The 13,522-nt window shown below is 39.0% G+C and overlaps 1 protein-coding gene across 3 annotated transcripts in view; it reads left to right on the top strand.

The window, feature by feature from the left end:
* cdc42bpab (CDC42 binding protein kinase alpha (DMPK-like) b) overlaps nt 1-13,522 on the top strand; it is a 42,267-nt gene that overhangs the window by 13,366 nt on the left and 15,379 nt on the right. For all 3 annotated transcript variants that reach the window (XM_085936894.1, XM_085936895.1, XM_085936896.1), the window contains exons 2-14: nt 960-1,051; nt 3,343-3,426; nt 3,505-3,600; nt 4,218-4,366; nt 10,315-10,408; nt 10,513-10,713; nt 10,806-10,947; nt 11,131-11,240; nt 11,847-11,926; nt 12,629-12,807; nt 12,910-13,032; nt 13,098-13,231; nt 13,308-13,429. In XM_085936894.1, coding sequence (XP_085793020.1) covers nt 960-1,051; nt 3,343-3,426; nt 3,505-3,600; nt 4,218-4,366; nt 10,315-10,408; nt 10,513-10,713; nt 10,806-10,947; nt 11,131-11,240; nt 11,847-11,926; nt 12,629-12,807; nt 12,910-13,032; nt 13,098-13,231; nt 13,308-13,429 — 1,606 coding nt within the window. The remainder of the gene's footprint in view (nt 1-959; nt 1,052-3,342; nt 3,427-3,504; nt 3,601-4,217; nt 4,367-10,314; nt 10,409-10,512; nt 10,714-10,805; nt 10,948-11,130; nt 11,241-11,846; nt 11,927-12,628; nt 12,808-12,909; nt 13,033-13,097; nt 13,232-13,307; nt 13,430-13,522) is intronic.

Here is a 13,522-nt window from a genome sequence, read left to right on the forward strand (position 1 = left end):
TGACAGATGTCAGTAAATAAAACGTCATTGGCTGGAGAACTGCCAAAGAATATACTTTTGTATTTCGAGGTGTATTCAGATTATTATTGTGAAAATTCAATTTCACACAAGAAATGTAGTAGTCACATCAAATGCGGGCACAGATTATTATTTTTTGCTTGTTTGTAGAGTACTACATGAGAAACTGCTTCCCAGGTTTCTTGCAAATATTAAAAATTCACACTTTTTTTTTACATCAGCACTGAGGTAAATATTACAATCTCAGTTTGTCCATTTGGTCCTGAGTGTGTGCGTCATTTTTTTATTATTATTATTTTTTAATTAATATAATTTGTGGTCACCTTCTACACTACTGGCACAGTAATGTTAACGCTAGTAATGAACACAACCAAGACTATTTTTTTTCCACACAGGCCCTAAACAACACAGCCAATTGTATATTATGATGTGTCCAGCAGTCATAGCAATCCAACTATGTCAGCCTCTCATGACTCCACTAAAAGTGAACACTCACTGACCTTATGTGTTAGTTTACTTTGACCAAAGGGCGTCAACCCCCCACCACACCCCTACAGTATGAAAATGTCATTTTCCGGAACACTTGCGGTTCTATAAAACCATGGCACACACCCACGCACGGACAAGTGTAGAGGGCGTCGACATGTAGTCCCTTGTATGTAAACTAATAAACATCTAGCAGATAAAATTATCTATCTGCAAATAAATTTATCAATACTTGCCTCATTCACCGTGTTGTCTATTTAGGTTATGAATCATTTTAGATTATTAATTATTTTAAATTGTTTTTCCAAAAGGAAATGATCATTTTTGTAAGCTACTGATTGTACCTCTGTTTTATTTTTTAAAAAGTATATTTTAATTGCTTTACCACCTTACTTGTGGAAGTCACTTGAGACATATTGGAATGAACTTGACCTCTATCTTCTTTTTCCTTCTAGCGAAACCTTTTACATCCAAAGTGAAGCAGATGCGGCTACACAAAGAAGACTTTGAGATCCTCAAAGTGATTGGACGAGGAGCTTTCGGAGAGGTAATGTTCCATTTCTTTTTTTTCTCAATGCTAACTTGCAACAGTCTACCACTATAACATAACATGCCATTGGGTTTCCCCCTTCACTTTTCTTAAGAAAACATGTGTCATGCGTCAATTTAAAGCCACTCACATCAAATCCAGTGTTTTTTGTCTACTTGTCTGTTTTGACTAGAGAGTCGTCAAAATCTGAAACTTGTTCCTCCAGGCGCTACTTTTTGCAATATGATCCTAAGACAATGCTTACAGTAGAAGTAAAAGACAGTAATCTTGTATCGTAATACAGAGATTACCAAGATATAACAGACAATCACGTCTGTTATTGGGCTGTTTCTTCTGCATTCCTGCTGCAGTATGCGGTACGAGACTGCTGATTGAGCATGACTCCACTTGCAAAAGGGACTTTCACATTTCTCACTTCACAGGATTATAGTACCAGTGAAACTAACCACCAAATACCACTTTGTTCATGTTGTCCTTCCTTGTATAAGTGGAATTTAGTGATGATGCTTCAAATTTGCTTCATGAACCACTTGTTATATTTTTTGGACTCCTCGATGTACTTTCAGCCCAGTTCCATCTACAGGTGTTGAAAAATACAATAACTGGTTCATGAAGCAAATTTGAAGTGTCGTTTTCACACCACTAGTGTGCATGCAAGGAGGTTGGAAGATATTTGTGAATATGTTTCAGGTGATGATGACAAAGCAGTGGAATGTTGTAAGGACAGTTATCATAACTCAGCCAATCCTCTTGCATTAAAAAAAAAAAAATCAGCCAAAAGCGGCTCCAAACTGACAATTGCTCCCCATGAGATTTTTTTTATCGTTTAATCAATTCATTACAGATAGGCCTTGCATTTCCCTACATTTTAGCCCAGTGATTGATTATTGAATGTGCGTACATTAAGACATACTTATCAGTGCTTGTGGAGTTGTAGAGGTGAGGCAAGACAGTCTCTGCAAAATATTGGCCGCATGTCTTTGGCAATCGGTGCAGTCGACTGTGATCGTCTCAGAGAGTGATTCCGCTCATCTGTCTGCTTCTCCAAGGGATTTCATATTGCTAATCTCCACTCTGCAAGAAACAGATTTTGCTTAAATTTTTGTTCAAGTTGCTAGAATGTTGTGCTTCTTGGTCAGCCATGTTATTGTTTCCTTCCAAAGCAAAGTCAGACATTTGCATGAACCATCCCATTGTTTCTCTTCCCAAAGACTACATATCCAAAAGACCCCGAGGAAATTTTCATTCATGTTTAAAAACCAAAACACACAGTTACTGACTCCTTGCTTATCATTCTATTCAATAAGTAAACAAACTGCCACAATGTGTACTTTGAATAAATAATTACGGAAAAGAAATGAAGAGGAGAATGCTGGGGGCGGAGAACAAGAAGCAAGTAAAGTGACAGGAGAAGACAAAAACAGCGAGACGTTGCCAAGAACAGTGCGCTCCCCCCCCCTGTCCTGCTCTCTTCTTCCTCTCTGCCTCCTTGGAGGGATCCAAACACTGCAGGAATGTTATCATTGTATTGCATTAGCAACATTCCCCAGCTCATTTTAATGGATTACAGACTCTCTTGCATGAGCTTCTGTTTGTTTTTGTGTGTGCATGCTTGTGTCACAAATTCTTCTGTTTCCTCTTCAGTTCCTTTCTGTCATACATGGTTAAAGGTTAACCACAACAATAAAGTGACTAAATAAAATAAAAGTTTAAAAAAGTACCGAGGAAAAAAAAAAAAAAAAAAGAAGCTTTTTTGCAGATGTTGGTGCATTTTTACAAAGTTATCTTTTTCCATTGTGTGCATGTCAACAGTGGTTAGCAACTTGCATCCAAATATCACATCTGTAAAAATTTTCCCATTCTCAATTGATTGGTTTGCAGTTTCATGTCCATGGACAAGACTTTCCTTCGAGTTATGAATCATATTTTAAGTATCCAGCTGTTTCCCCTCCCACACTTTCTGAGCTTTGCCAGCCTTTTCCCGCCATCTGACACTTGCTGTCATTTTTCCCACATATTTGTACTACTTCATTCAGTTAGTGAAAGGAGAAATTAGTGATTAAGTGGCTGCTGACTTTTATTTTTAGAGGCATGAACGTAATCCAAGTCTCTTAACAGCTACTTTCATTGTTGGATCCACTTAATGTCTCTTATATTTATGCCTCAGACCAACGCAAATTGAAATTCATACTTCACTTTGTGTATTAAATATCAAAATTGCAGGGGTTGTCTAATGAACGGTCTTTCTAAACTGTGTAGTCACCATCACTCATCTTTTTTGTGTGCAGGTAGCCGTCGTGAAAGTGAGAAATACAGACAAAGTATTTGCCATGAAGATTCTTAACAAATGGGAGATGCTGAAGCGAGCAGAGGTAAAATCCGTCTTTTTTATTGCGTCTACGTTTTGATATTAACAGTTTGAAATTGTCTTTTGTATTTCTTTTCCTTAGACGGCATGTTTTCGAGAGGAACGAGACGTGTTGGTTAATGGGGACTCCCAGTGGATTACCACTCTCCACTATGCCTTCCAAGATGATAATAATTTGGTAGGCTGCAATATGAATTTGAAATATTTCCATGTATAATAATTTTTGCTTTCTCATTGACCTGAGCAGCCCCACCTGACTTTCACCGGTTCACTCAGCAATCTATGTTTAGAACACAATGCTTATCTCTTCAGTATGTCAGGTGACCTGCCAGCTGGTGACCTGCACCATTATTTTCTATAGCAAAGCACAACATGACGAAGAATTGTAGGAAATCAAGTCAACACAAGTACCAATTAGCATGAATGTAATAGTCATAGCTTTGACTTTTGATGCCACAGCCATCATTTGCCATTTAGAGCGTCTGTCATCTGTGTCTTTCTCTCCTTGACCCCAAGTTCAAATGCCGGGACTGCTTGCCATTCCATTTCCCTCATTCTCACAACAAATACTTTAGCCGAGACACTCCCTGAGACTTTCGACTAGACATCACTGCCCTTCCTAATTATAGAAAAAAAAAATTGTATGCATATTTTTCAGCGCTCATTTCCTCTGACCCCTTCTCTAGTAATTGGCGAGTTTCTCATTTAATGTTTTTAGAATATTTTGTCTTTTTTTTTTTTCTGTCCTAACTTCTATTTCACTGTAATTAAGACAAAGCTCTAATGTTGTTTTAGTATCTGGTCATGGACTACTATGTGGGTGGTGACCTTCTCACGTTGCTCAGTAAATTCGAGGACCGACTGCCCGAGGATATGGCCAGATTCTACCTGGCTGAAATGGTGCTTGCTATCGAATCTATTCACCAGCTTCACTACGTTCACAGGTATACTAGAAGCTTTTCATGACTATTGTCTTTTAATTTCCAAGACTATCTTGTGGTCTTTTCCTTTTTGAAATGTTTTTCATTTGATTTTTTTCTTTCAGTTCAAAATTGGATTCCTAAAAATTTGTACTAATCACTAATTAGTAGTAATCACCAATATTTGAACTACCCAGCAGCAGTAATTATTTGATATAAAATCAAAGTCCGAGAGACAAACCAGTCGTTATTGAAGTTCTCCAAAGGAGGAAAAGAGTTTGGATTGAAACTGTGTATAGGACAGAATGAAACATGTTACAGCCGGAATGCATTGCTGCCGGCTGCCGCCGCCACTGTGTTCCACAAATGAAGCAGTCTATTTTCAAAAGCCATAGAAGAATAGAATTTTATTACATAAATCAAGCATTCTCAATATATATAATAATATCTCAATAAATAAAATATTCTCAAATTAACAACACATTTTGTGTAATAAATCCCTCACAGCTTGGTCACCAAGTCCACTACTAACAATTCTTGCCTGTACTGCGATGGCAGTTGTTATTTTGGCGTGATCGGAATTTCAAGCAAGGGAGAGGCACGGCCCATCATGTTGGCTATCGTTTGTGAAGATTCATAACGTGATCCTTTTTTTCAAAATTTGATTCATGCATCTGTCCCATCAGAAACTTTTAAACTCAAATCATACTTCGGATGTATGTAAAACCCAATGTCAAAATATTTGTTACTTTTTAAAAAACATTTTCTGTGTATGCTTACCATGCTTGCGGTCATCTTTGCCAATATTAACATAAAATCCTGTCGGATAAGAAACATAAGTGGCTAACTGGTTAACATTCGCCAGCCTCGTATTGGGTACCTCTGCCCTGTAGTGAGTGACAGCTGCATGGGACATTTGGCACGAGACAATTTCAAGTGTTTCACTCGGCTATTAGCGCAGTGCTTGTTCCCCAGTAACACCAAGTGGAATGCTCCAGCCCACCCCCCCTTTCCAAATCTGTGCCCACACATCAGGAATTTGACACGCTTGTCATCTCACAAATTTGAAGCTTACATGAGAAGCTGATTGTGTTATCATGTTGTTTTGGGTTGCCATAGTTTACTCCAGTACAGCTGGATCCTTTTTTTATATCCCATGACCTACATTCCAGAAGCAGATTTGGTATATTATTTAACTACATTTATTACTGGTCCTTATAATCTTGTATTATCAAATTACATCCCTTTACTTGGATAAAAGTGGTGCCTTGACTCACAAGTTACATGTCACCACACTTGTGAATTAACTAGTAGCTCAAATCCATCGTCACCATTGAAATGAATGGGAAGCCCATTCATTTGTTCCAAAAACCTCAAAAACAAAGAAAAACAAGTTTTATGAAGTGTAATCACGACAACTCTCTCTCTTTCTTCCCCCGCCATGCACATGTACTTAAACATTTTACTTTCTTGGGAGCCATACTGACAGGGTAATTTATAGCAAAAAGAAAAGCCCACAAAGCTACCAATGACAATTACGTTGTGTGAGAGACAGCACAAAAAGCAATGTGTTTGTATGGTAAGAAGCGTGGTTTTTGAACCCAAGCAATAATTGTCTGCTAAATTTGTAAACACACTTGTTAGTGAGTAAAGGCTCCGCTTAAATTGCTCCATTTTTCGCCCTCCTCGTTTCAATGGAATGGTGTAAGGCAGGGGTGTCAAACTCATTTTTTTCGCGGGCCGCATTGTAGTCATAGCTTCTTTTGGAGGGCCATTATGACTGTCAACCCAAATAAATGAATGAGCACCTCATATTATATACAGTAAAAGCTATAAAAAAAAAAACCTGACAAATAACTAGTTTTCAAATCAGACGAGTAAAAACGGGTCACATGTTTTTAAAAAGAAGACATTAAAAGTGAAGACAATTTGCAATTCTAGTAATGACACACAAATTTGATGCACAATTTGTCTTCGCGGGCCACATAAAATGATGTGGCGGGCCGTATCTGGCCCCCGGGCCTTGTATTTGACACCAGTGGTGTAAGGTCTTAAGTGGACACACAATTCCAATAAATCTCGGCCGTGTGACAGATGATATCTGTGAAAAAGCCTAAATTGGTCCGTGCGTAAGTTAACCAGACATAAGAGGATTATTTTGTCAACTATAGATGTGAATCAAATGTGATCATAATAATGTGATCATACTTCAGATAGGTCTGAAGGTGTGACATTTGATGGAAAGAAGCCAACAATAAAATGTAGATACAAATGTGCGAATAATGAAAGTCAGTGGGGAGCCGCTAATTGTACGTTGTTATCTCGCGTGGGGGTTGGTAACAGTAGCAGACATGGAAGAGTGAGTGGAAGGAAAGGATCATGAAGACACTGTTCCCCTTGAAGTTCCTTTGTGGACTGTTTGGGACAGTAATGATGGGGTCTGGGAGGTGTGTGTGGGTGTGGTGTTGATACATCATCAACCTCTTCCCCTCCTTCTCTATTTTATGTCCATGCGTTCATGAGAGAATCCGTTTTTTTTTTTCCAGAGGGTGGAGTCCACCAGACACATCCCTTGAGCAGGGTGTGTTTTATTGGCTGGTCCCATCTGAGAAAGTGTGTACATGTGTGTGTGGGGGAGCTCGCCTATGTGTGTTTGGCAATGTGAAAATGAGTGTGTGTGTGTGTGTGTTTTTATCTTGGTTGTGGTGTGTCTACATATGAGGTTAAGTCTGTTTCCTATTTGCATTACAGAAGAAAAGGACAGCAAATAAATTAGAAGCCCTTAGTGGTCGTTAATTAGAAAAGCATCCCCTGTCTTCAGCCACAAAACAGACTTTATTAAGTTTCTCTTTGCTACTAGTCAAGGTTTTGGTTCCAAAAGTAGATCAATAATATTCTGGCGGCATCCCCATGGGTAATCACACATGAAGTCTCCAGGGATCATCAATGGTCCCGTTTATTGTTTAGCAGGCGGCCATGTTGAATTAAAGCTTGGGCAATTGTGGAAGAAAAAATATACTATTATTTTGAATGAAATTGAAATCACCATTAATAAAAATGATTATTCATTGATTTCAAAAGTTTGTATTTATTTATCTACAATCATGGCTTCATGTACATTATTAAAACAATAATAATCTCCTCAGTGTTATATATCTTTTGTTGTCAGGAAGTTGGCATAAAATGAATTAAGATTGACATTGATTTCAATGACGCACAAAAAAAGAGTGGAAGTGTGCGCGCGCTTGTGTATTCAGTGGTCAGTGACCTCACAGAGGGGCCCGATAAATGTTTCAGTAACCGAATTCACCATAGCTTAGCGCTGCCTAGCACCGCATCTGTCTAGTTTGACTTTCTATGGTTGAAAGCAAAAAGGCCTATTCTGCCTAATTGAGAGGAGATGTGGGGGTTGGTACTGTGGAGGTCTTTCCTTGTGTGGACAGATAGAAGGAGATCTGTGCTGATGACAAATGTTGGCTATCAGTCCAGGCCTTTAGTCACGAATTATACTATGTCCTGTGTGATAGTAATCCATTGTGAGTCGAATATGACTACTGTGGAGTTTTGTGTAAAATGTGTTTTATTATTGATCTGGACCACGTGTCCCTTCCTGGCTCATTGATCTACGATAGAATTGCTTTATTTCTCTATGAATAGGTATTGTTTCTTTTTTTTAAGTCTCTCTTGGGAATAAAAAAAAACAATTAAAATGATGACTCCAAAGACCGATCGTGCATATCGACCTGAATATTTAAAATAGCTTTTTGGCAACCTGCGTTTGTCTCTTCAGAACATTATGTTCTGATTTATACTCGTGTCATCTACATTTTCGGAATGGTCAGCATTTAAAGATTTGCCCCCCTGGCAAATGCAGTACTGGTGTTAGTGTTCCCCCGCCGTGTCGAGCGGTACCAGAGGTCACCCAGTCAGAACAATTGCTTGTCTAGATCCATGTGAGACATCCTTGTCTGTGCAGCTTCCTCTGTGAGTTTGTGTCTGTGCATGTGCGCTCGTGCGCGTGCATGTTTATTGTCAGCCTGCAACCAGATGGCCCTCCCAGATGGATGGTGTGTCTTAGAAGAGCTTACCTCCCTCTATTCTAGTCTCGATGCTGCTCTTAAGACCACAGGAGTCCTGTGACACACTTGCCCAATTAACTGGACTAATGAGGCTAGTATTAGCTTAGCATTTGCTGTTAGCATTACAATGCGTGGAAGCTAGGGTGTGTTGTGTGTTAGCTGGATACCGCAAACACAACACTATTTGTTTTATTGCTCGGGTTGTATACTGGCGCAGAATAAAAAATTTGCATGGAAGATTTGCTCCCAATGGAACAATCAACCCGCAAATAGCACAAACTTCACCATCCAATTTCAGCACATATTCATAACTTTGTGGAAAAATGGAACCACTGATCGTCAATCTTATTTGATTTGAATCGGCTCACATCCTGCGTTGATGCTGCACCAGAGCTTTTAGTATACGGTTCAAGTCAGAAAGTTTTATTTACGATATCCACTTTGGAAGCTTGCATGCAATCTGGAAATCATGTTGGGTGGCTTCAAGGTCTTCAGAGAGACTGCCACTACTCTCTGAGGAAATCTGTGGAATGGTCAGACATTGACAAGGCCTATATTTAACACTGCACTATTCATAGCAGTGAGTTCCAGCTGGATAATGTCAATTTTTAAAGCATCGTACTAATCCGAAACGAAAGAAGCCATCATGGAAAATAGCTAATTGTGCCTGGAGACCCTCAAGTATTAGCTTGGGAGTCATATACTTGGTTTAGTAGAAGTGGCCAAGCTGTAGATCCGGATGGATTACTCTTTATTTATCATGTAAAACTCTAGATTCTACACCAGGGGTGTCAAACCCATTTTTTTCGCGGGCCGCATTGTAGTCATAGCTTCTATCGGAGGGCCATTATGACTGTCAACCCAAATAAATGTATAAGCACCTCATATTATATACAGTAAAAGCTACAAAACAAACTGATAAATAACTTGTTTTCAAATTAGATAAGTAAAAACTGGTCAAATATTTTAAAAAAAGATATTAGTAAAAGTGAAGACAATTTGCAATTCTAGTAATGACACGCGGATTTGATACACAATTTGTCTTCACGAGCCACATCAAATGATGTGGCGGGCCGCATCTGGCCCCCGGGCCTTGAGTTTGACACATGTGCTCTAGAACGTCTACTACTATATCACATGCACTGAGATAAATGCAGACAAACCTGATTTTCAAAATAGAACTTGCAAACATTGATGATCAATATATGATTTTTTTGTTCAGTCTCTGTGTGGCCTGGTGCCATATGGCCCATGGAAGGGTAAGAGGTCCGCAGTCTGGTGGTTGCGTACCATTGTTGTCGGTTCTGTCTTTTTGGCAGCAAGTTGAAGATTGTGAGAATTTCGGGATTGCAGTTGTGACTCATTTTACTTAGGAACAATCTGTTTCCTTGTAGTTGTCTTGCGAATTTTTATTAGTCATCTTTTTTATTTGAAGTAACTGAAAAAAAAGCTAATTCTCAGTTAAGACACAAATCTATTCCGAAAAGTGGAACTTGAGTTGATGCAATAAAAAGTAAAAAAAAATAAAAAAGAACATTGAGGTAGTTGTTGTCGTGGAAATTTCTACTCTGTATTCCAATGAATCATTTTGACATAATCCACAAACATTATTATAAATCTGTCATTAGTAGTAGGGTAAGAAAAAAAGTGTGTGTAGAATTTATTTTACAATGTTAACACAATTTTCCATCCAAATAAATGCTTATTATTGGCTTGAACAATGTTATTGGATTTCCACCTTTGAGTTTTTTTCATTACTTTATTTTTATTACTTGACAGTTTGCTTTCTCAATCAACACATATAGTTTTTATTTTTTTTATTTTTAAATTGCATTTCCACATTTTGATTTTTTTTTTGTTACTTGACAATTTGCTTTCTCAATCTTCCTTCAGGGATATAAAGCCCGACAACATCCTATTGGATAGGAATGGCCATATCCGCTTGGCTGACTTTGGCTCCTGCCTCAAACTTATGGATGATGGAACGGTATGCTTACTGCTGTGGTTAATTGTTGTTCTTATTAAAGCTTCTAAATGTGTAATCTGCTTTGTGGAAGACTTGTGGTCATTGACCTGTTTTGCTCATTCCAGGTCCAGTCCTCTGTGGCTGTGGGGACACCAGACTATATATCTCCAGAAATCCTCCAGGCTATGGAGGATGGGAAGGGCAAGTATGGACCTGAATGTGATTGGTGGTCCCTGGGCGTTTGTATGTATGAAATGCTGTATGGAGAGACCCCCTTCTATGCTGAGTCCCTCGTGGAAACGTATGGCAAGATCATGAACCACAAGGTCAGTTGGTTTAACAGGAGCCACTTTGGGATTTTAATGTAAATTTCGCCACAAACAACATGTTTTTTTCTGTTTTTTTTCTTCCTCCCCAGGAGCGATTCCAGTTCCCACAACAGATAACAAATTCAGTTTCAGAGGAAGCAAAGGATCTCGTACGTCGGCTCATTTGCAGTCGAGAGTACCGGATAGGACAGAATGGAATTAAAGACTTCAAGCAGCATCCATTTTTCACTGGTACAATTTATTTCTAAATTTAAACATGAACATTAGCTGGCATTTCTCAGTAATGTTATCCAAATAATATCTCTGGACATAAGCAGATTACAGTTTCTGGGAAATTACCATTACTGAATTAAGTAATTGCTGCATTTTCTAAGCTTCTGAATTGTATTGGTTATCTGTCCCCTCAATATACAGGCATTGACTGGGACAATATCCGCTTGTGTGAAGCACCTTACATCCCGGAGGTCAGCAGTCCCACAGATACCTCCAACTTTGATGTGGATGATGACTCCCTCAAGAACTCGGTAAGTGTCATCAGAAGGCAAAGAAATAATCCCCAAATGTAATCTAGTGCTTTCAACATTTATTATCTTTATTTATTTTATTAAATATTATTATTATTTTTTTTTTTCATGCTGTGTTTTCTCTCAAAGCTGCCTTTTGTGCGACAGCTGCCTTTCTGTCCCTGTCGCACAAGCGCCATCGCGGTTATACGAATTAGCCATGATGTAACCGGAAAAACAGTATCATGCCTAACCACCGGAAATGGAGTTCGAAAGCTTGCAAAATAGAACTTGTATTTCATGGCAGCACGATGGTCATCTGTTCCATTTCAAAGTGCACTAAACATTTGCAAGTAGAAATATTAAAAGGCAGGGTATCGCCATTTTAATTTGCACGATCATATATGAACATCATAAAACAGGTCAATATCGGTTCCACCAAACAAATATACCTTTAGTTGTACCAAGCTTTTTAAAATAAAGAACACACGTGGTCTAATTATATTTTCCATGACTGCAGTTGTTTGCTGAATTGACAAGCTGTTATTTACATATAATTGATGACCAGTCGACGATCCAAATAATCTTTTGTGACAATGTTGTCACCTTTTTTTTTTTTTTTTATAGGAGACCATGCCCCCTCCCTCTCACACTGCCTTTTCTGGCCACCACTTACCCTTTGTGGGATTCACCTACACCAGTAAATGGTAAGTCAACAAGTGAAATTGTTTTATTTTTGTTTTGAAACGTCTTTCCTAATTTACTGCTATTCACATTCTCACTGAAGTTCTATCCGTGGGAAAGCCACCCTTATCTCTTCAAGGCTCACTGATAATGGTGTTTTCCACTCGTTCCCTTCTTCCAGTTCTCCCATCACTCTTCCACTTGCTTTTCCAACTCTCACAATTTGCATTAATGTCACCGTTACCAACCAACAGTTCCACTTTCAACTTCCGACATGACTTTAACTTGGCTCGTAAGGATCAAGTTACCCGCTTTATTAAGCTTTCCAAATATATAAATCAAATCCAGCAAATTTTACATTAGGCTACCATTGTGGTTCACATTAATGTGTCAATCATTTCTCCAACTCAAGGCAGAGAATGTCATTTTTGAGCAGAGGCAGAAGGGCGGCAATCGCTTGCCAGCCAAAAGTGCCCTACCACCACATCTCAAGGAGCCACACCTTCTGACTCTCATGAGAAAGTCACTGTTGAGTGTCACAGAGAACTGTTTTAGTCCCTGTGATTTCCTTGTTACTGATAAGAGGAGATAGTTTAAAAAGTGACTTTTCACTCTGGAAGAAAATACATTTATAGCCATTTCATATACATGCATTCTCTTGTGTTTTTCAAAAGAAATCCAGTATGCTCATTAGAACCCACTCTTTTTCTTTTCTTCCTCTTAAGCACAATCTCCGATCGAGGTTGCCTACGGCAGTTGTCAGGTGAGGCAGGCAAGACTGGTCAGGGACAGATTGACGCAGACATCCAGCGTAGCTTTAAGGACAGCCTAGCCGTAGAGGCCTACGAGAGGAGGATCCACCGTCTGGAGCAGGAGAAACTGGAGCTGAACCGTAAAGTTCAAGGTGAGGCAGGAGATCATACTCAATGATGGAAACAAAAAAGCTTAATAGTGTGTCAAGCAGTGTTCACTTGTTCCAGACGCTTCATCTATATTGACATTGCAGATTTGTCCAAGACTGTACAAGCACATCAGCGCCCAACTGGTGAAGTCCTTTTGAGTGCCAACAAAGAGGGGGAGATCAGGAGTCTGAAGAACGAGATTGACATCCTCAAGAAACAAATTGCTGGTAGGACTTCATGCTTTACGAGTTGAGTTGGTTTTCTGTATCGGCTCATTGTATGTGTATGACAGACTCAGGCCAATTGGAAAAACAGCTTGAAGATGTGTCGATGGCTCGTCGAGAACTCGAGGACTCATCCAAACATATTAAGATGTTAGAGAAACAAATCAAAAGTCTCACAAGGGAGAAAGATGACTTGCTGAAGGTAAAAATACACCTCAATGGTATCCGGGGGGATGGTTTTCTTGCCATACTATGTTGTTTACCTTGTTTGTGGCTAGGACCTTGTGGAATCCAATGAGAAGATGAAGTCCCAGTCAAAGGATCTGAAAGAAGCTCAGGGTCAGAGAAAACTGGCCGTGCATGAGTTTTCAGAACTCAACAAGGACCTCTCAGACCTCAGGTGTAACCTCATGTTAAAACAGACCTAACACTCATTTCTTTTAACTTAAGAAACAGTTACAGCTTTTGATTCACACTCAGTTTTTATAATTTG

This window comes from Syngnathus leptorhynchus, chromosome 18 (genome assembly GCF_054491065.1).
Source record: "Syngnathus leptorhynchus isolate UIUO chromosome 18, UIUO_Slep, whole genome shotgun sequence".
NCBI lineage: Eukaryota > Metazoa > Chordata > Actinopteri > Syngnathiformes > Syngnathidae > Syngnathus > Syngnathus leptorhynchus.